Genomic DNA, 23,097 nt, shown 5'->3' with positions numbered 1-23,097 from the left:
ATACAGGGAGCACCAGTACAGAGTCAATGTGGAGGCTATATACAGGAGCACAGGAGTCAGCACCAGTACAGAGTCAATGTGGAGGCTATATACAGGGAGCACCAGTACAGAGTCAATGTGGAGGCTATATACAGGGAGCACCAGTACAGAGTCAATGTGGAGGCTATATACAGGGAGCACCAGTACAGAGTCAATGTGGAGGATATATACAGGGAGCACCAGTACAGAGTCAATGTGGAGGATATATACAGGGAGCACCAGTACAGAGTCAATGTGGAGGATATATACAGGGAGCACCAGTACAGAGTCAATGTGGAGGCTATATACAGGGGGTACCAGTACAGAGTCAATGTGGAGGATATATACAGGGAGCACCAGTACAGAGTCAATGAGGAGGCTATATACAGGGTATTACGGTACAGAGTCAATGTGGAGGATATATACAGGGAGCACCAGTACAGAGTCAATGTGGAGGCACCAGTACAGAGTCAGGTGGAGGATATATACAGGGAGCACCAGTACAGAGTCAATGTGGAGGCTATATACAGGAGCACCAGTACAGAGTCAATGTGGAGGCTATATACAGGGGTGCCAGTACAGAGTCAATGTGGAGGCTATATACAGGGGTACAGAGTCAATGTGGAGGCTATATACAGGGGGTGCCGGTACAGTACCAGTACAGAGTCAATGTGGAGGCTATATACAGGGAGCACCAGTACAGAGTCAATGTGGAGGCTATATACAGGGAGCACCAGTACAGAGTCAATGTGGAGGCTATATACAGGGAGCACCAGTACAGAGTCAATGTGGAGGCTATATACAGGGAGCACCAGTACAGAGTCAATGTGGAGGCTATATACAGGGAGCACCAGTACAGAGTCAATGTGGAGGCTATATACAGGGAGCACCAGTACAGAGTCAATGTGGAGGCTATATACAGGGTATTACGGTACAGAGTCAATGTGGAGGATATATACAGGGAGCACCAGTACAGAGTCAATGTGGAGGCTATATACAGGGAGCACCAGTACAGAGTCAATGTGGAGGCTATATACAGGGAGCACCAGTACAGAGTCAATGTGGAGGATATATACAGGGAGCACCAGTACAGAGTCAATGTGGAGGCTATATACAGGGAGCACCAGTACAGAGTCAATGTGGAGGCTATATACAGGTCAATGTGGAGGCTATATACAGGGAGCACCAGTACAGAGTCAATGTGGAGGATATATACAGGGGGCACCAGTACAGAGTCAATGTGGAGGATATATACAGGGGGCACCAGTACAGAGTCAATGTGGAGGATATATACAGGGAGCACCAGTACAGAGTCAATGTGGAGGCTATATACAGGGGGTACCGGTACAGAGTCAATGTGGAGGATATATACAGGGGCTACCGGTACAGAGTCAATGTGGAGGATATATACAGGGAGTACCAGTACAGAGTCAATGTGGAGGCTATATACAGGGGGTGCCGGTACAGAGTCAATGTGGAGGATATATACAGGGGGTGCCGGTACAGAGTCAATGTGCGTACAAGGTACAGTGTAATTGAGCTACACTCTTAGAAAAAAGGGTTCCAAAAGGTTCTGTGGCTCTCCCATAGGAGAACCCTTTTTGGTCCCAGGTAGAACTCTATTTAGTTCCATGTAGAACCCTCTGTGGAAAGGGTTCTACAATTAACACAAAATGGTTCTAAATGGAACCAAAAGGGTGTTCTTCAAAGGATTATCCTATGAGGACAGCCCAAGAACCCTTTTTGGTTCTAGATAGCACCTTTTTTTCTAAGAGAGAACGTACACATACAGTTGAAGTCGGAAGTTTACATACACTTAGGTTGGAGTCATTAAAACTAGTTTTTCAACCACTCCACAAATGTCTTGTTAACAAACTATAGTTTTGGAAAACCGGTTAGGACATCTACTTTGTGCATGACACAAGTTTACAGACAGATGATTTCACTTATAATTCACTGTATCACAATTCCAGTGGGTCAGAAGTTTACATGCACTATGTTGACTGTGCCTTTAAACAGCTTGGAAAATTCCAGAAAAGGATGTCAAGGCTTTAGAAGCTTCTGATTGGCTAATTGACATCATTTGAGTCAATTGGAGGTGTACCTGTGGATGTATTTCAAGGCCTACCTTCAAACTCAGTGCCTCTTTGCTTGACATCATGGAAAAATCAAAAGACCTCAGCCAAGATGAAAAAAATATTGTAGACCTCCACATGTCTGGTTCATCCTTGGGAGCAATTTCCAAACACCTGAAGGTACCACATTCATATGTACAAACAATAGTATGCAAGTTTAAACGCCATGAGATCATGCAGCTGTCATACCGCTCAGGAAGGAGACACGTTCTGTCTCCTAGAGATGAACATACTTTGGTGCGAAAACTGCAAATCAATCCTAGAACAACAGCAAAGGACCTTGTGAAGATGCTGGAGGAAAAAGGTACAAAAGTATCTATATCCACAGTAAAACTAGTCCTATATCGACATAACCTGAAAGGCCGCTAAGCAAGGAAGAAGCCTCTGCTCCAAAACCGCCATAAAAAAATCTAGACTACGGTTTGCAACTGCACATAGGGACAAAGATCGTACTTTTTGGAGAAATATCCTCTGGTCTGATGAAACAAAAATAGAACTGTTTGGCCATAATTACCATTGTTATGTTTGGAGGAAAAAGGGGGAGGCTTGCAAGCCAAAGAACACCATCCCAACCGTGAAACACAGGTGGCAGCATCATGTTGTGGGGGTGCTTTGCTGCAGGAGGGACTGGTGCACTTCACAAAATATATGGAATCATGAGGAAGGGAAATTATGTGGATATATTGAAGAAACATCTCAAGACATCCGTCAGGAAGTTAAAGCTTGGTCGCAAATGGGTCTTCCAAATGGACAATGACCCCAAGCATACTTCCAAAGTAAGGACAACAAAGTCAAGGTATTGGAGTGCCCATCACAAAGCCCTGACCTCAATCCTATAGAAATCTGTGGGCAAAACTGAAAAAGCGTGTGTGAGTGTAACAGTATAACGGTCGTTCGTCCCCTCGCCGGACTCGAACCAGAGACCCTCTGCACACATAGACAACTGACACCCACAAAGCATCGTTACCCATCGCTCCACAAAAGCCATGGCCCTTGCAGAGCAAGGGGAATCACTACTTCAAGGTCTCAGAGCGAGTTACGTCACAGATTGAAACGCTATTAGCGCACACCACCGCTAACTAGCTAGCCATTTCACATCGGTTACATGAGCAAGGAGCCCTACAAACCTGACTCAGTTACACCAGCTCTGTCAGGAGGAATGGGCCAGAATTCCCCCAACTTATTGTGGGAAGCTTGTGGAAGACTACCCGAAACGTTTGTCCCAAATTAAACAATTTAAAGGCAATGCTACCAAATACTAATTGCGTGTATGTAAACTTCTGACCCACTGGGAATGTGATGAAAGAAATAAAAGCTGAAATAAATCATTCTCTCTACTATTCTGACATTTCACATTTTTAAAATAAAGTGGTGATCCTAACTGACCTAAAAACAGGGAATTTTTACTAGGATTAAATGTCAGGAATTGTGAAAAACTGAGTTTAAATGTATTTGGCTAAGGTGTATGTACACTTCCGACTTCAACTGTATGTAGGGGTAAAGTGACTAGGCAACAGAATAGATAATAGACATTAGCATATTTGGTGAGTGTGAAAGTGTGTGAGTGGCGTCAGTATGCATGTGTGCGCGTGTTGTGTGTGTGGGCGTATGTAGTGTGTGTAGTGTGTCATGCCCATAAGAGGCACGTGTAGCTTCAAACAGCTGAAAATACAATATTTTTAGTAATTGAAAATATATTTTATAGTGGTTTAGATGGTACAATGACATTAGTTCTACACTGTACATTGCATGTTTTGTCACATAAAATGAAATTAGGCGAAACTATTTGTTTAACAACCAGGAAATGGAGGAGCAATTTCTGCATATTGCACCTTTAAGCATAATGATTCTGGCTCTAAATTACAAGAGAAAGCTGTTTTAGGTATTTACAAAATGCTAAATTCTCCAACTTCCACCTCCCAGCCATCCTCATGTACTTTGTGCTCCGTTTACTGGTGTGCACGATGTCTCTGAGTGTGGGTATTGGGGTGTCACTGTAAGTCTGTGTGTGTGTGTGCATAGAGTCAGTGCAAAAAAAAATGTGTGTTTGTATTTTTACAAAACTGTTATAGAGTAGCCTACGTGTGCAGCAGCAACAGTCCAGCTTTTAAGAGGTTAATGCTCCGTCACGTGAACGGTTGCCTGTCGCTTGAAGGAGCTTCTCCTTTCCAAATGTGAACTTCATAATAGTAGCAGGCAGCCTAGTAATGGACTGTCTATTACCTGTCAAAATGTTACCTGTTATCAAAACAACTTGCCATATCTATTTGACCATGCATCCTATATGTTCGGCAACAGGCGCAAACACGCTACTGTCCGGCGTAATCAAAAGGTCGGGATGGACTCACGTGTTGCCAGTAGGGGGAATGACAACGCGCTGAGGTGATAGCCGTGGAGAAGGTGATGTCGTAAAGCAGAGTGTCGTAAACCAGGTGCAGCTCAGGGAGGGAGGTAGAATGGAGAGAGGAGGGGGTACGAGAGGGAGGGGGGCTGACTCGCTCGGGCAGCATTCAGACACAGCGAAAGGATCATGGCGGATGGCCCCAGGTGTAAGCGCAGAAAACAGGCGAACCCGAGGAGGAATAACGGTAAGTCAAACTCCGTAAAACCAACGGGAAACGATTCAGTGAGACGGACTACGTACTTTTGTGTTCATTTAACTCTGTTCGTTGACTTTGGGACTTTTCTGAACAACATTTTAGGGACTTCAAGTGCTGGAAAGTAGTAAGTAGCCTATATTCCAGTGTGCTGTGTACCGTTATACCTGTCTCGCTTCTCTCTCCGCCTAGTGGTGCGTTGCTCGAGCGTACCGTTATACTCGCCTCTCATCCCGTGGACTGGAGGTTAACTTTTCTCCTTGTTTTTCCAATACACAAGCTGCAATGTGTTATATTTGTTCAAATAAATCATGACGTTTGCTACCTTTTTTGCTCAACAAAAACTTATCGGCTAAACAGGCTAGCTTGCTAACGTGCTGCCCCCAGCCATGCAGTTCAGTTAAGCTGAGCCACCTGATATTTTGTGCTGAAAAATAACGAGTAGATAACGATAATAGCTAAAAGTTGGTATTGTTTTACTACCGGGTAGCAGAGTTATTTGAGTGTGATGGAATATTCAGCAATGTGCATTTGTAGAGTCACCGATTGCATGTCATTCTCGACTTGCATTATATTATTATCTAAAATAAATAGCTACATATTTTATTCGGGATTGTGTTGAGTTGTTTTGGATAACAACCCCTCCGGTTAGCTGCCCGCAACACTTGTTTTAATGCATTGTTTTGTCGCGTGGTTTGCTAAAAGGTAAGAGTTGTGTTGTACAAATTGTTCTTTTATTTAGCCACTTTGTCAACTTAGATTTTAATATATTACACTCAGGCATCTCGTGGCATGCTTTTTTTTGGGTAGCATAACATTGTTTTGGGCATGGTAGGGGATATGTTTTAGTCCTCAAAATAGAGCTTGTTGAATAACTTGTGATGATTTTCATTTGTGGAAGATAGTAGTTTACCTGTTATGCTGCAGGAAAGAAATGGTCGTCATACAGTTGTCCTATGTGTGTGAGCAACTGCTGCAGTCTCTAAAAGGAACCTAGCTATGCAGCAGCAACAGCGCCAGCTGCCTTGACACTCTGTTTTAGCTCCAACTTTACATGCGACAGCAAGGACATTTTTTTATTTTATTTTATTTGGTTGTGAAGAATATAGTTCAATTGCGCTACAGGAACATAAAGAGGATAATGATTCTCAGTTTGCTAAATACACAAAACACCTATAGAAAATACACAACATTATAGGTACAATAACCAAGAACAGCTATTTATATTTCCGAAGTAGCATAATCAATCACTTGATTTATGAAGTTTGTCTGCAGATTATTGTAACTTGGATTTGACTTTAAATTTGATCAGAAAAGAGTAGCTTCCTCTCATTGGATAACCTATTACCTGTGTTCTACCTGTGTTCTACCTATCTTCCTCACTTTCACTCAACCTACCAGCCAATAAAACCTTATTTTAGGTAAATACCGTTATATGAGTGGTGAGATGAGGGGCTGGAAACGGAAAGCACCTTTTTATGTGGCCGCTGACGACACAAGCTGTGACACACAGAGTTGAGCGCCGTGCGCAGGCAGGAGCGGTTAACATGTACACCTGAACAGGGAAAACGGGGCTCGCAAATGTCCTCCTATAAAAACATACCTGTGGTGCTTATCTATACAGTATTATTTACACAGATTGCGGGGACGTGTTTGTTTATTTTAAACCTATATTTATTCTAGAGCAGACGCGGAAAAGACTCCAAAACGCTGCAGCAAATGGCAACTTGTGCAGGTAGAAAAAAAATGGTTTGGTTTATAGTTTACCCGTGCATGGATGTGTCAGCGTCAGAAGCTTGTTTCTCTATGTTCGTTGGTTTTGCTCTCGCTGGATTTGACCAATGTGTTCGTGTTTGATTATGATGTTTTTTGTTCCGTTCTTTTTCTTTTGTCGGAACGAGTGATGTTTAGTGTCCTCTGGTGTAGCCTACCGCCCTGTGTGTGTCACGGTGCGGGCAGGCAAGAAATAATAGGTTGTGCCGGAAAATGAAAGTGATGCATAAGGTGGTTGCGAATGCGAATGACTCCGCTATTTTCAGTAGGCGAATAAGTAGCAATAGGCTCTGTGAAACAGGCAGCACCAGCTAAATGTTTTCCATCTGTTGTTTTCAATTATATTGTTATGCAATTTCCGAGTGGGTCGATAGAATGGAATGGCGGTGTGTACCGTTACTGCAGTGAAGGCGGGGCTGCTGCTTTTTAGGTTATGAGACGGGACAGGTATGCAAGGTGATGCAACACCTATGAAGGTGCCTCGAATTATATACTTCGGTCGATATTATTGTTTTAATGTACATCCGGCATATTCAATTAATTTGATCACGTATTGTTTATGATGGCAAGGTGTATGATTTAGTGTTATTTCTAACAGGCACAGATCCGCTTCTCTGAATAACGGTACACATCAAGATGGCAAAGGTGCTTTCGCTCATTTCCCTTATTTTTACCTCCGCCCTCAGGTTTGTTTCCAGAACTTGCTCATTCATGGCATTTTATTTTAGCCTAAACCTTATGTTTAACTCCCCTTTGTCAATTTTTTGTAATTCTATAATTTTGTTATTGTAAAAAAAAAACACACGAACTCGCTTTTAATCATAATCTGCGTTACATCTGAAATAATGAATTACATATTTGACTGTTGTGATAGGTTTACATTATTGATGAGTAATAACGGAAAGAACGGTGTTATTTCACGAATCACTCCCTCCCAGTAGCAAATCAAAAGATGCTAGAACGGGCAGGGTGTCACGTGGTGTCTCTCCTCCCTACATGGGGTGATGTTTTCACCTTGATGCTGTTTCTTCTCGGGTCCTTGACGCTGCTATTTCCATCTTGTAGCCAATTATGGTATCATAGCCTACTTCAGATTTTTGGATGTTTTTACACGTTTTTAAGTGTGTGTGTGTGTGCATTTGTGTGTGTGAGTGTGTGAGCAAGACCTCGTGCTGAGTGACAGTTGAGAGGAATCAAGGGTGCTCACAGTGCCCTGCCTTGACAGATGAAGGTCTGGGTTACGCCCCAAATGACACCCTATTCCCTGTGTAGTGCACTACTTTTGACCGGGGCACCCATAGTGCTCTGGTCTAAAGTCAAATAAAATCAAGCTTTATTAAGACAGCACATTTCAGAAATGGAATGCAACACAATGTGCTGCACAGGGAGAAAACAAATAAAAACAATGAAAATAAAAATGGAAATATTTACCAGACAACAGATATAAGAGGATAAAAAACAAAATAATTACAATACAAACTGAACGTGTGTCCTGGCCTGGTTAGGCAGGTGTTGGTCATCCTTAATGTCCTGGCCTGGTTAGGCAGGTGTTGGTCATCCTTAATGTCCTGGCCTGGTTAGGCAGGTGTTGGTCATCCTTAATGTCCTGGCCTGGTTAGGCAGGTGTTGGTCATCCTTAATGGCCTGGTTAGGCAGGTGTTGGTCATCCTTAATGTCCTGGCCTGGTTAGGCAGGTGTTGGTCATCCTTAATGTCCTGGCCTGGTTAGGCAGGTGTTGGTCATCCTTAATGTCCTGGCCTGGTTAGGCAGGTGTTGGTCATCCTTAATGTCCTGGCCTGGTTAGGCAGGTGTTGGTCATCCTTAATGTCCTGGCCTGGGCCTTTAGGCAGGTGTTGGTCATCCTTAATGTCCTGGCCTGGTTAGGCAGGTGTTGGTCATCCTTGTCCTGGCCTGGTTAATGTTGGTCATCCTGGGCCTGGTTAGGCAGGTGTTGGTCATCCTTAATGTCCTGGCCTGGTTAGGCAGGTGTTGGTCATCCTTAATGTCCTGGCCTGGTTAGGCAGGTGTTGGTCATCCTTAATGTCCTGGCCTGGTTAGGTGTTGGTCATCCTTAATGTCCTGGCCTGGTTAGGCAGGTGTTGGTCATCCTTAATGTCCTGGCCTGGTTAGGCAGGTGTTGGTCATCCTTAATGTCCTGGCCTGGTTAGGCAGGTGTTGGTCATCCTGTCCTGGCCTGGTTAATGTCATCTGGGCCTGGTTAGGCAGGTGTTGGTCATCCTTAATGTCCTGGCCTGGTTAGGCAGGTGTTGGTCATCCTTAATGTCCTGGCCTGGTTAGGCAGGTGTTGGTCATCCTTAATGTCCTGGTCATCCTTAATGTCCTGGCCTGGTTAGGCAGGTGTTTAGGTCATCCTTAATGTCCATGGCCTGGTTAGGCAGGTGTCATGGTGGTTAGGCATGTTGGTCATCCTTAATGTCCTGGCCTGGTTAGGCAGGTGTTGGTCATCCTTAATGTCCTGGCCTGGTTAGGCAGGTGTTGGTCATCCTTAATGTCCTGGCCTGGTTAGGCAGGTGTTGGTCATCCTTAATGTCCTGGCCTGGTTAGGCAGGTGTTGGTCATCCTTAATGTCCTGGCCTGGTTAGGCATCCTTAATGGTGTTGGTCATCCTTAATGTCCTGGCCTGGTTAGGCAGGTGTTGGTCATCCTTAATGGTGGTTGGTGTTGGTCATCCCTGGCCTGGTTAATGTCATCCTTAATGTCCTGGCCTGGTTAGGCAGGTGTTGGTCATCCTTAATGTCCTGGCCTGGTTAGGCAGGTGTTGGTCATCCTTAATGTGGTTAGGCCATCCTTAATGGCCTGGTTAGGCAGGTGTTGGTCATCCTTAATGTCCTGGCCTGGTTAGGCAGGTGTTGGTCATCCTTAATGTCCTGGCCTGGTTAGGCAGGTGTTGGTCATCCTTAATGTCCTGGCCTGGTTAGGCAGGTGTTGGTCATCCTTAATGTCCTGGCCTGGTTAGGCAGGTGTTGGTCATCCTTAATGTCCTGGCCTGGTTAGGCAGGTGTTGGTCATCCTTAATGTCCTGGCCTGGTTAGGCTGGTTAGGCAGGTGTTGGTCATCCTTAATGTCCTGGCCTGGTTAGGCAGGTGTTGGTCATCCTTAATGTCCATCCTTAATGGCCTGGTTAGGCAGGTGTTGGTCATCCTTAATGTCCTGGCCTGGTTAGGGTGTTGGTCAGGTGTTGGTCATCCTTAATGTCCTGGCCTGGTTGTTGGTCATCCTTAATGTCCTGGCCTGGTTAGGTGTTGGTCATCCTTAATGTCCTGGCCTGGTTAGGCAGGTGTTGGTCATCCTTAATGTCCTGGCCTGGTTAGGCAGGTGTTGGTCATCCTTAATGGCCTGGTTAGGCAGGTGTTGGTCATCCTTAATGTCCTGGCCTGGTTAGGCAGGTGTTGGTCATCATCCTTAATGTCCTGGCCTGGTTAGGCAGGTGTTGGTCATCCTTAATGTCCTGGCCTGGTTATGTCATCTGGCCTGGTTAGGCAGGTGTTGGTCATCCTTAATGTCCTGGCCTGGTTAGGCAGGTGTTGGTCATCTTAATGTCCTGGCCTGGTAGGCAGGTGTTGGTCATCCTTAATGTCCTGGCCTGGCCTGGTTAGGCAGGTGTTGGTCATCCTTAATGTCCTGGCCTGGTTAGGCAGGTGTTGGTCATCCTTAATGTCCTGGCCTTAATGTCCTGGCCTGGTTAGGCAGGTGTTGGTCATCCTTAATGTCCTGGCCTGGTTAGGCAGGTGTTGGTCATCCTTAATGTCCTGGCCTGGTTAGGCAGGTGTTGGTCATCCTTAATGTCCTGGCCTGGTTAGGCAGGTGTTGGTCATCCTTAATGTCCTGGCCTGGTTAGGCAGGTGTTGGTCATCCTTAATGTCCTGGGTGTTGGTCCCTGGTTAGGCAGGTGTTGGTCATCCTGGCCTGGTTAATGTCATCTGGCCTGGTTAGGCAGGTGTTGGTCATCCTTAATGTCCTGGCCTGGTTAGGCAGGTGTTGGTCATCCTTAATGTCCTGGCCTGGTTAGGCAGGTGTTGGTCATCCTGTCCTGGCCTGGTTAGGCAGGTGTTGGTCATCCTTAATGTCCTGGCCTGGTTAGGCAGGTGTTGGTCATCCTTAATGTCCTGGCCTGGTTAGGCAGGTGTCATCCTTAATGTCCTGGCCTGGTTAGTCATCCTTAATGTCCTGTTGGTCATCCTTAATGCCTGGTTAGGCAGGTGTTGGTCATCCTTAATGTCCTGGCCTGGTTAGGCAGGTGTTGGTCATCCTTAATGTCCTGGCCTGGTTAGGCAGGTGTTGGTCATCCTTAATGTCCTGGCCTGGTTAGGCAGGTGTTGGTCATCCTTAATGTCCTGGCCTGGTTAGGCAGGTGTTGGTCATCCTTAATGTCCTGGCCTGGTTAGGCAGGTGTTGGTCATCCTTAAGGCAGGTGTCCTGGCCTGGTTAGGCAGGTGTTGGTCATCCTTAATGTCCTGGCCTGGTTAGGCAGGTGTTGGTCATCCTTAATGTCCTGGCCTGGTTAGGCAGGTGTTGGTCATCCTTAATGTCCTGGCCTGGTTAGGCAGGTGTTGGTCATCCTTAATGTCCTGGCCTGGTTAGGCCTGGTTAGGTGTTGGTCATCCTTGTCCTGGCCTGGTTAATGTCCTGGCCTGGTTAGGCAGGTGTTGGTCATCCTTAATGTCCTGGCCTGGTTAGGCAGGTGTTGGTCATCCTTAATGTCCTGGCCTGGTTAGGCAGGTGTTGGTCATCCTTAATGTCCTGGCCTGGTTAGGCAGGGTGTGTGGTCATCCTTAATTGGCCTGGTTAGGCAGGTGTTGGTCATCCTTAATGTCCTGGCCTGGTTAGGCAGGTGTTGGTCATCCTTAATGTCCTGGCCTGGTTAGGCAGGTGTTGGTCATCCTTAATGTCCTGGCCTGGTTAGGCAGGTGTTGGTCATCCTTAATGTCCTGGCCTGGTTAGGCAGGTGTTGGTCATCCTTAATGTCCTGGCCTGGTTAGGCAGGTGTTGGTCATCCTTAATGGCCTGGTTAGGCAGGTGTTGGTCATCCTTAATGGCCTGGTTAGGCAGGTGTTGGTCATCCTTAATGTCCTGGCCTGGTTAGGCAGGTGTTGGTCATCCTTAATGTCCTGGCCTGGTTAGGCAGGTGTTGGTCATCCTTAATGTCCTGGCCTGGTTAGGCAGGTGTTGGTCATCCTTAATGGCCTGGTTAGGCAGGTGTTGGTCATCCTTAATGTCCTGGCCTGGTTAGGCAGGTGTTGGTCATCCTTAATGTCCTGGCCTGGTTAGGCAGGTGTTGGTCATCCTTAATGGCCTGGTTAGGCAGGTGTTGGTCATCCTTAATGTGGTTAGGCAGGTGTTGGTCATCCTTAATGGCCTGGTTAGGCAGGTGTTGGTCATCCTTAATGTCCTGGCCTGGTTAGGCAGGTGTTGGTCATCCTTAATGTCCTGGCCTGGTTAGGCAGGTGTTGGTCATCCTTAATGTCCTGGCCTGGTTAGGCAGGTGTTGGTCATCCTTAATGTCCTGGCCTGGTTAGGGTCATCCTTAATGTCCTGGTGTTGGTCATCCTTAATGTCCTGGCCTGGTTAGGCAGGTGTTGGTCATCCTGTTGGTCATCCTTAATGTCCTGGCCTGGTTAGGCAGGTGTTGGTCATCCTTAATGTCCTGGTTAGGCCATCCTTAATGTCCTGGCCTGGTTAGGCAGGTGTTGGTCATCCTTAATGTCCTGGCCTGGTTAGGCAGGTGTTGGTCATCCTTAATGTCCTGGCCTGGTTAGGCAGGTGTTGGTCATCCTTAATGTCCTGGCCTGGTTAGGCAGGTGTTGGTCATCCTTAATGTCCTGGCCTGGTTAGGCAGGTGTTGGTCATCCTTAATGTCCTGGCCTGGTTAGGCAGGTGTTGGTCATCCTTAATGTCCTGGCCTGGTTAGGCAGGTGTTGGTCATCCTTAATGTCCTGGCCTGGTTAGGCAGGTGTTGGTCATCCTGGCCTGGTTAGGCAGGTGTTGGTCAATGGCCTGGCCTGGTTAGGTCAGGTGTTGGTCTATCCTTAATGTCCTGGTGTTGGTCATCCTTAATGTCCTGGCCTGGTTAGGCAGGTGTTGGTCATCCTTAGGCAGGTGTCCTGGCCTGGTTAGGCAGGTGTTGGTCATCCTTAATGGCCTGGTTAGGCTTAATGTCCTGGCCTGGTTAGGCAGGTGTTGGTCATCCTTAATGTCCTGGCCTGGTTAGGCAGGTGTTGGTCATCCTTAATGTCCTGGCCTGGTTAGGCAGGTGTTGGTCATCCTTAATGTCCTGGCCTGGTTAGGCAGGTGTTGGTCATCCTTAATATCCTGGCCTGGTTAGGCAGGTGTTGGTCATCCTTAATGTCCTGGTTAGGCAGGTGTTGGTCATCCTTAATGTCCTGGTTTTGTCACGCCTCCATCATCCATCAACCTCCTCCTCTCTGTCTCTCTCTGTCTCTCTCTGTCATTCTCTCTCAATTCAATTTAAGGGCTTTATTGGCATAGAAAACATATGTTAACATTGCCAAAGTAAGTGAAGTAGATAATAAACAAAAGTGAAATAAACAATAAAGATTAACAGTAAACATTACACTCACAGAAGTTCCAAAATAATAAAGACATTTCAAATGTCATATTATGTATATATACAGTGTTGTAACGATGTTCAAATAGTTCATGTACAAAAAATGCAAAATAAATAAACAAATATGGGTTGTAATTACAATGGTGTTTGTTCTTCACTGGTTGCCCTTTTCTTGTGGCAACAGGTCACACATCTTGCTGCTATGATGGAACACTGTGGTATTTAATCTAATAGATATCGGAGTTTATCAAAATTGGATTTGTTTTCAAATTCTTTGTGCGTCTGTTTAATCTGAGGGAAATATGTCTCTCTAATATGGTCATACATTTGGCAGGAGGTTAGGAAATGCAGCTCAGTTTCCACCTCATTTTGTGGGCAGTGAGCACATAGGTTGTCTTCTCTTGAGAGCCAGGTCTGCCTATGGCGGCCTTTCTCAATTGCAAGGCTATGCTCACTGAATCTGTACATAGTCAAAGCTTTCCTTAATTTTGAGTCAGTCACAGTGGTCAGGTATTCTGCCACTGTTTTTCGAGCCAAATAGAATTCTAGTTTGCTCAGTTTTTTTGTTGATTCTTTCCAATGTATCAAGTAATTATCTTTTTGTTTTCTCTTGATCTCTCTCTCTCTCAGGGCTTTATTGGCATGGGAAGGATATGTTTACATTGCTAAAGCAAGTGAAATAGATACTATTTCCTCTCTCACTCTCTCTGCAGAGGCTGTAATTTAACACTGCAATTTGGGAGTATAGGAATGTGTGCTCGTATTAACATACCTCACAGTATAAACACAGCCCGTAGCTGCTTAGGATTTCAGTCATACTCACTACTATGTCCCAAATGGCACCATATTCCCTATATAGTGCCCTACTATACTACCCCATAAGGCTCTGGTCAAAAGTAGTGCACCATATAGGGAATAGGGATCCATTTGGGATTGTTTGACCTGATTAAAGATGAGCCAAATCCATGGTTGAAGTGAGCAAAGTCAGACCCTCAAAGGCATGGTTGTTACCGTTTCTGATAGGGAGTGGTGGAGATGAAAACAATGTCTAGATATTCATTATTTAACAGGACATTTTGAATATTAAATGAAAGCCGTTCTACTGTGACTTTGATGTGCCTACTGGCTAAATGGTTCTAGTAGATTTAGGACGGCAGGTAACCGAAAGGTTGCTGGTGTGCCAATGTGCCCTTGAGCAAGGCACTTAAAACGAATTGCTCCTGTAAGTCGCTCTGAATAAGAGCGTCTGCTACATGGCATACATTTCCGGAAGGTTCTAATTCACATGTTCGGTAGCAGTGGCCACAACAGCCCTGACTGTGTTGATTGACCTGTGACCACAGTGTCACATAAAATGTCACTTTCCCCTCATTCTCAGAGGCTTCTTCTAAGAGCCTGAGGCACTGTGTCCATGTCCCTTTAATGAAAGGGTCCTGAGGAGTGACAAAGGACTCAGGATGTCCTTTGGCATGTCTAGATAGTATACAGCTTTGGTCAAATTATCCTTAGCCGAAATCTGTTACATGAATTGTCCTAACCTGCTACATTAATTCTCCTAACCTGCTGCGTCATTTCTCCTAAACCTGCACCGAAAAGTCAAATTTGACAAAAGCTGTATCTATCCATTCTAGACAAAACCGATGTCTTTGGCCTGAACTCCATCTCTCCCCTTTTATGGAAGAGGGGGAGGTGCATCGAGACTGGGGGGAGGGGCTGCTGTGACTAATGTGTGTGTGTGTGTGTGTGTGTGTGTGTGTGTGTGTGTGTGTGTGTGTGTGTGTGTGTGTGTGTGTGTGTGTGTGTGTGTGTGTGTGTGTGTGTGTTTAGAAAGGTGGAAACGTCTTTTTTCCTCTGGGCTTTGCATAACAACATGGCCTCCTCTTGTTCAGATTTAATTCATGTGATGCTGCCTGCAAGGCTAAAGCACATGGTCCCTGTAAGTCTATTGTGTTGTAATGAAATGATGTAGCCAGATAGCGCCCATCACTTCCCTGTTTGTGAGAAATGGCTTATCTATTCAGATGAAGTAGGCTATGTATTATAATGCATTTATACTTGTGTAAACCTATCCTACATCAAGTGATAGAAAATACTGAACTGCAGGGTTGTATTCATTAGTGCACACTGTAACAAAAACATTTTGCGATGGAATTTTTTTTTAAAAACAAGCGATTCTTATTGGAGTTCAGGTAGTCACTGCTTGTTTCGGACAGTTGCTTCTGTTTCGTTCCTAGTGAATAGGAACCAGGTATAAAACAGAGGTATTTCTCAACACTCTGAAAAATACCTCATCAAGGTGTAATTAAGCCACAATGCCAGGGTGAGTTTGGTATATGGCCATTATACCACAAAAGTTGCCTTATTGCTATTATAAACTAGTTACCAATGTAATTAGTGCAGTAAAAATACATGTTTTGTCATACCCGTGGTATACGGTCTGATATACTATGTCTGCCAGCCAATCAGCATTCAGGGCTTGAACCACCCAGTTTATAATGTCAGTTAGCCCACGCTATGTCCTATCATAGGTATAGGCCTTTATGATGTCAAACCATAGGCTAATCATAACTCCGAGGCAGTCCTTACAGTTGGTGTGTATCTCGGGTTGGTACAGCTTTGCGCTTGCAATGCCAGGGTTGTGGGTTCGTTTCCCACGGGGGACCAGTTGTGGGTTCGTTTCCCACAGGGGACCAGTTGTGGGTTTGTTTCCCACGGGGGACCAGTTGTGGGTTCGTTTCCCAAGGGGGGACCAGTTGTGGGTTCGTTTCCCATGGGGGGACCAGTTGTAGGTTCGTTTCCCATGGGGGGACCAGTTGTGGGTTCGTTTCCCACGGAGGACCAGTTGTGGGTTCGTTTCCCACGGAGGACCAGTTGTGGGTTTGTTTCCCACGGGGGGACCAGTTGTGGGTTCGTTTCCCACGGAGGACCAGTTGTGGGTTTGTTTCCCACGGGAGGACCAGTTGTGGGTTTGTTTCCCACGGGGGACCAATACAAAGAAATATGAAAATGTATGTAACTGACCCACTGTAAATGACTAAATGTGAATGATTAAAGGTAAAAATATATATAATGATTTGAGAGAGTGTTAGACCATTCTCTTTAAGGCTTCCAGAGTACACCATGTTATTGTTTGAGGAACTTAATTCCAGAAATAACCTGTTTTTCTTCTCTCTCACACCAGCTTGATTCAGTCACCTGAATAACATTAAGCAACAGTGTATAGGCTAGGTGCTCTACCGGGTCTGGTGAAGGCTGATGCTTAGGTTATTGTGTGCCCAGGCTTCCGAGGGAAAGAAGGCCCAGAGAGAAAGGCCTCAATGTGTGTCCCAAATGGCACCCTATTCCCTATATAGTACCCTACGTTTGACCAGGGACCAAGGACAATTTTTTTCGCCAGGGCCCATAGAGCTCTGGTCAAAAGTAGGACACTATTTAGAGAATAGGGTGCAATTTGGTATGCGACCCTAGTTACCTTTGCCGTTGACCGGCCTCCCTCCTACCTCAGCCAGTGATGTGTGTGTGAGGCAGAAGAAAGAGTCCATTCAGAGGAGTGTGACGGGGGGGGGACTCTCTTTCTTTCACCCTCGGCTGGTGGGAATCCCTCTCCTTATTCTCCAGCAGCTCATTTGCATATCCACCCATTCTCTTTTTTTATTGAGGCCTCGGCAAGGAATACAGAGTGAGTCACTCCACTCCAGGAATTTATGAAATCATTTGAAATCTCCCCAGCTAAGCCTTTAGTCCCACTGGGCATATACACTATATATACAACAGTATGTGGACGCCCCTTCAGATTAGGGGAGTCGGCTATTTCAGCCTCACCCGTTGCTGACAGGTGTATGAAAATGTGCATATAAGGGCCTCCCGAGTGGCGCAATGGTCTAATGGTCATCGCAGTGCTAGATGTGTCACTACAGACCCAGATTCGATCCTTGGCTGTATCACAACTGGCCGTGACCGTGAGTCCCATAGGGCGGCGCACAATTGGCCCAACGTTGTCCGGGTTAGGGGAGGGTTTGGCCGGGGGGGCTTTACTTGGCTCATTGGAGGACGCATGACTCGACCTTCGCCTCCTGAGCCCGTTGGGGAGATGCAGTGATGACACAAAATCAAAATTGGGGAGAAAAAGGGGATACAATAATTGTAATAATAATCGTATTGAGCTCCAAAATGCAATATCTATAGACAAACATTGGCAGTAGAAGAGCTCGGTCACATTCAACATGGCACCGTCATAGGATGCCACCTTTCCAACAAGTCAGTTTATCAAATTACTGCCCTGCTAGAGCTGCTCCTGGTCAACTGTAAGAGCAACTGTAAGTAGCGCGTAAAAATGGTCTGTCCTCAGTTACAACACTCACTACCGAGTTCCAAACTGCCTCTGGAAGCAACGTCAGCACAATAACTGTTTGTTGGGCGCTTCATGAAATGGGTTTCCTTGACCGAGCATCCGCTCACAAGCCTAAGATCACCATGCGCAATGCCAAGCATCGGCCGGAATGGTGTAAATCTACCGCCATTGGACTCTGGAGCAGAGGAAACGAGAACTCTGGAGTGATGAATCACACTTCACCATCTGGCAGTCCGATGGATGAATCTGAGTTTGTCGGATGCCAGGAGAATGCTACCTGCCCGAATGCATAGTGCCAACTGTAAAGTTTGGTGGAGGATGAGTAAGGATCTGGAGCTGTTTTCCATGATTCAGGCTATGCCCCTTAGTTCCAGTGAAGGGAAATCTGAACGCTACAGCATACAATTACATTTGAGATGATTCTGTGCTTCCAACTTTGTGGCAACAGTTTGAGGAAAGCCCTTTTGTGTTTCAGCATGACAATGACCCCGTGCACAAAGTGAGGTCCATACAGAAATAGTTTGTCAAGATCGGTGTGGAAGAACTTGACTGGCTTGACTAATGCTCTTGTGGCTGAATGGAAGTAAGTCCCCGCAGCAATGTTCCAACATCTAGTCTAGTGGAAAGCCTCCCCAGTAGAGTAGAGGCTGTTATAGCAGCCTATTAATGACTATGATTTTGGAATGAGATGTTCAATGAGCAGATGTCCACATACCTTTGGTCATGTAGTGTATATATTTAGTATAATTCGGGCTACTGCTGGCCTGGGGTGGGTCTAGCTGATTTTCCTATCCTCTCTGGTGGTTGTCATTGAACTACTGTAGTTTCTGTACCTGTGATATCTTTTATAAACAGACAGGTCATTTGTCTTCACTAACATGGTTCTCTAACAGTATCCCAAAGCCATAATACGGACTGCACAGTAATAAGGAGAGACTAGGTGTTTATGCTGGAGTGGGCTGGCTGTGGAATTAACAGTACAGAGGAGCTGTGATGTAGCCTAATGAGGGATCATTAGCTAGTGCTAACAGCTGCTGTGATGGTTTTGGTGCTGCTCTCTGCTTTTCCTCTGAGTTATGTTCATGAGGAAGAAAGACCTTGGGAGAGAGAGAGAGACTGAAGGAGAGAGAGAGAGGTGGGTGGGCAATGTGGTCTCAGGGAAATTCGTATTATTCTGTATGTAAATCTGTGGCACTCCATTTATTGCGATATTTTACATTACGTTAGGTTATATTGTGAATGGAATAGTGGTCATACAAGATCATATGAATTAGAGGACGTACAGTATCATACACCTTACCCGGTCGTGAATTAGATGATGTAACATATCCTACATCTTGGAGGACATATAGTATTGCACGTCTTTATCTGAGACCAGGTTGCTTTTTGCTGAGTAACAACAAAGGAGAATTACGAGAATAATTCACATTGGCAGTTAGGGGAACTAACGACAAAGGTTAGGTGAATTTAAGTAGCGGGTTACGTGAAATGGGTTAAGTTTAGAATAAGGGTTGGGGGAAGGGCTAGATCAAATGCTACAGTTGTTGCTGACGCTACTCGAACACACAAACTTTGGATTGCTAGACGGTCACAGATATCACCCGACCAACCTCCCTACTTCCCTACGAGGAAGAGTCGGTGGAGGAGGAGGAGGAGGGAGAGAGAGACCTCCCAGCAAACACCTTACCTAAGCCTAGCAGTTCTTGTGCATGTCCCAAATGGCACCCTATTCTCTATATCTAAATGACACCCTATTCTCTATATCTAAATGACACCCTATTCTATATTTCCAAATGGCATCCTATCCTCTATATACAAATGATACCCTATTCTCTATATCTAAATGACACCATATTCTCTATATCCAAATGGCACCCTATTCTCTATATCCAAATGGCACCCTCTTCTCTATATCTGAATGGCACCCTATTCTATATATCTAAATGGCACCCTATTCTCTATGTCCAAATGATACCCTATTCTCTATGTCTAAATGGCACCCTATTCTCTATATCCAAATGGCACCCTATTCTCTATATCTGAATGTCACCCTATTCTCTATATCCAAATGGCACCCTATTCTCTATATCCAAATGGCACCCTCTTCTCTATATCTGAATGGCACCCTATTCTCTATGTCTGAATGACACTATATTCTCTATATCCCAAATGGCAACCTATTCTCTATCTGAATGGCACCCTAGTCTCTATATCTGAATGGCACCCTATTCAGTATATAGTGCACTACTTTGGTACAGTGTAAAAATAGAGACACCATGATTGTGTAGTGAAACCATGAGAAGTAGTTCACATAACCTGAGATCTGGTGTTTGAATGGAAACCCATTGTAAGTGTTCTGATACACAGAAGGGTTTTTTAAAACAGAATACAAGTCAAATCTGAATATTTGTGTTTTTACGAGAGTTTGGGGGGTTTCAGTGCATGTGAAAGGCAACATCAAAACACAAGAATCTATATGTTTTTGGACACTGTCTCTCAAACAATCAACTGGTTAAGAAATGAAAATGATTTACAGCATAAGAATATTTTCATGATAAGAGAATATTTCTGTTGAATTCTACCCTTTTCAATGCTTAATTTAGACAGATTAGAAACAGGAGGAGACAGAAGGAGTGAAAGTGGGACAGACGGAGGCTGAACTTGCGACTTCTGGGGCAGTAAGATGGCACATTTCATTGGCATTTTACACACTCAACCACACAAACACACTGTACTTTATAAAACTGAATGCAAGACATTTAATTTTACAAAAAAATGTCTGAATAAATCAAATTTACTATGTTACTCTTTTATGAGGATAACCAAAGATAGAGATAATTGAGTGATTGTACTCATTGGAAGTCTGTTAAATCTCCTTGCACTTCCTATCATGCCACATGGTTCTGTTTTTAGAGGATTGTCGGTCATATATATATATATATTTTTTTACACTTTATGATTCTTATACACAATGTTGTATGCATGTTTAAAGAAAAACAAGTATACTTCTATAATAGCATTAAGCAGCTTGTTGTGCCATGAGGTGTAATGGTTAATGATGAACAGATATCAAAACCATGAGGCAAAATGACGTTCAATGACGAGACAACCCATTCCCACTTTTCCAACTTCTGACGATCGAGGCAAATGCAGTGTCCTGCGATGCTTGTTGTAAAACCTCTAGTTACTGCTGGCGGATGGAGCACTGTGCTTACCTGCCTAAATTGGCACATTATCAGATAAACTACATGGCCAACAGTATAGTCGAACATCTCATTCCAAAGTCATGGGTATTAATATGGAGTTGGTCCCCTCTTTGCTGCTATAACAGCCTCCACTCTTCTGGGAAGGCTTTCCACTGGATGTTGGAACATTACTGCAGGGACTTGCTTCCATTCAGCCACAAGAACATTAGTGAGGGCACTGATGTTGGGCGTTTAGGCCTGGCTCACTGTCGGCATTCCAATTAATCCCAAAGGTGTACGATGGGGTTGAGGTCAGGGTTCTGTGCAGGCCAGTCAAGTTCTTCCACACCGATCTCGACAAACCTTTTCTGTATGGACCTCGCTTTGTGCACGGGGGTATTGTCATGCTGAAACAGGGTAGAGCCTTCCCCAAACTGTTGCCACAAAGTTGGACGAACAGAATTGTCTAGAATGTAATGCTGTAGCGTTAAGATTTCCCTTCACTGGAACTAAGGGGCCTAACCCAAACCATGAAAAACCCCAGACCATTATTCTTCTCCCACCAAACTTGGCATTTGGCACTATGCATTGGGGCAGGTAGTATTCTCCTGGCATCTACCAAACCCGGATTAGTCCATTGGACTGCCAGATGGTGAAGCATGATTCATCACTCCAGAGAACGCGTTTCCACTGCTCCAGAGTCCAAAGGCGGCGATCTTTACACCACTCCAGCAGACGCTTTGCATTCCACATGGTGATCTTAGGCTTGTGTGAGGCTGCTCGGCCATGGAAACCCATTTCATGAAGCTCCCGAACTAACAGTTATTGTGCTGACGTTGCTTCCAGAGGCAGTTTGGAACTCGATAGTGAGTGTTGCAACCGAATACAGATGATTTTTACGCTCTACACGCGTCAGCACTCGGTTTTCCCGTTCTGTTAGCTTGTGTGGCCTATCACTTCGCGGCTGAACCATTGTTGCTCCTAGATGTTTCCACTTCACAAAATCAACAGGGCAGAAATGGACTTGTTGGAAAGGTGGCATTCTATGACGGTGTCACGTTGAAAGTCACTGAGCTCTTCAATAAGACCATTCTACTGCCAATGTTTGTCTATGGAGATTGCATGGCTGTGTGCTCGATTTATACACCTGTCAGCAAAATAGCCTAATCCACTAATCCTTTTGGCCATGTAGTGTATGTACATCAATGTTAACCATTCAAATGCTCCAGAAGGGATCTAATTCTGCACTAGACAGGATGTGAAACATCGTCATAGTGTTTAGAAGCTTTAGAGGAGGAAACGGCACCAAAAGAGAAGGGATCTAATTCTGCACTAAACAGAACTCGAAACACCAAGATAGTGTTTTCAACCTTTTCCTGTAGGCTCCCACACCTCGGCAAGGTGTTGCACACAGTGGTGTAAGGTACTTAAGTAAAAATGCTTTAAAGTACTACTTAAGTAGTTTTAGGGGGGTATTTGTATTTTACTATTTATATTTATGGCCACTTTTACTTTTACTTCACTACATTCCTAAAGAAGATAATGTACTTTTTACTTCATACATTTTCCCTGACACCCAAAAGTACTTGTTACATTTAGACAGGAAAATGATCCAATTCACACACTTATCACACTTTTGTGATAAATTATCAAAAGAACATCCCTGGTCATCTCTACTGCCTCTGATCTGGCATACTAATCCTTCGTTTGTAAATGATGTCTGAGTGTTGGAGTGTACCCCTGGTCATCTCTACTGCCTCTGATCTGGCATACTAATCCTTCGTTTGTAAATGATGTCTGAGTGTTGGAGTGTACCCCTGGTCATCTCTACTGCCTCTGATCTGGCATACTAATCCTTCGTTTGTAAATGATGTCTGAGTGTTGGAGTGTACCCCTGGTCATCTCTACTGCCTCTGATCTGGCATACTAATCCTTCGTTTGTAAATGATGTCTGAGTGTTGGAGTGTACCCTGGTCATCTCTACTGCCTCTGATCTGGCATACTAATCCTTCGTTTGTAAATGATGTCTGAGTGTTGGAGTGTACCCCTGGTCATCTCTACTGCCTCTGATCTGGCATACTAATCCTTCGTTTGTAAATGATGTCTGAGTGTTGGAGTGTACCCCTGGTCATCTCTACTGCCTCTGATCTGGCATACTAATCCTTCGTTTGTAAATGATGTCTGAGTGTTGGAGTGTACCCCTGGTCATCTCTACTGCCTCTGATCTGGCATACTAATCCTTCGTTTGTAAATTATGTCTGAGTGTTGGAGTGTACCCCTGGTCATCTCTACTGCCTCTGATCTGGCATACTAATCCTTCGTTTGTAAATGATGTCTGAGTGTTGGAGTGTACCCTGGTCATCTCTACTGCCTCTGATCTGGCATACTAATCCTTCGTTTGTAAATTATGTCTGAGTGTTGGAGTGTACCCCTGGTCATCTCTACTGCCTCT

At 44.9% G+C, this 23,097-nt stretch overlaps 1 protein-coding gene across 1 annotated transcript in view; it reads left to right on the top strand.

The window, feature by feature from the left end:
- The first annotated feature begins 4,639 nt into the window (after positions 1-4,639).
- LOC115114030 (zinc finger E-box-binding homeobox 1-like) overlaps positions 4,640-23,097 on the top strand; it is a 171,945-nt gene continuing 153,487 nt past the window's right edge. The window contains exon 1 of the mRNA XM_065013709.1: positions 4,640-4,741. Coding sequence (XP_064869781.1) covers positions 4,684-4,741 — 58 coding nt within the window. The 5' untranslated portion in view covers positions 4,640-4,683. The remainder of the gene's footprint in view (positions 4,742-23,097) is intronic.

Source organism: Oncorhynchus nerka, linkage group LG9b (assembly GCF_034236695.1).
Source record: "Oncorhynchus nerka isolate Pitt River linkage group LG9b, Oner_Uvic_2.0, whole genome shotgun sequence".
Taxonomy (NCBI): Eukaryota; Metazoa; Chordata; class Actinopteri; order Salmoniformes; family Salmonidae; genus Oncorhynchus; species Oncorhynchus nerka.
Note: the sequence above shows the minus strand (reverse complement) of the source record. Positions and strands in the feature narration are given on the sequence as shown.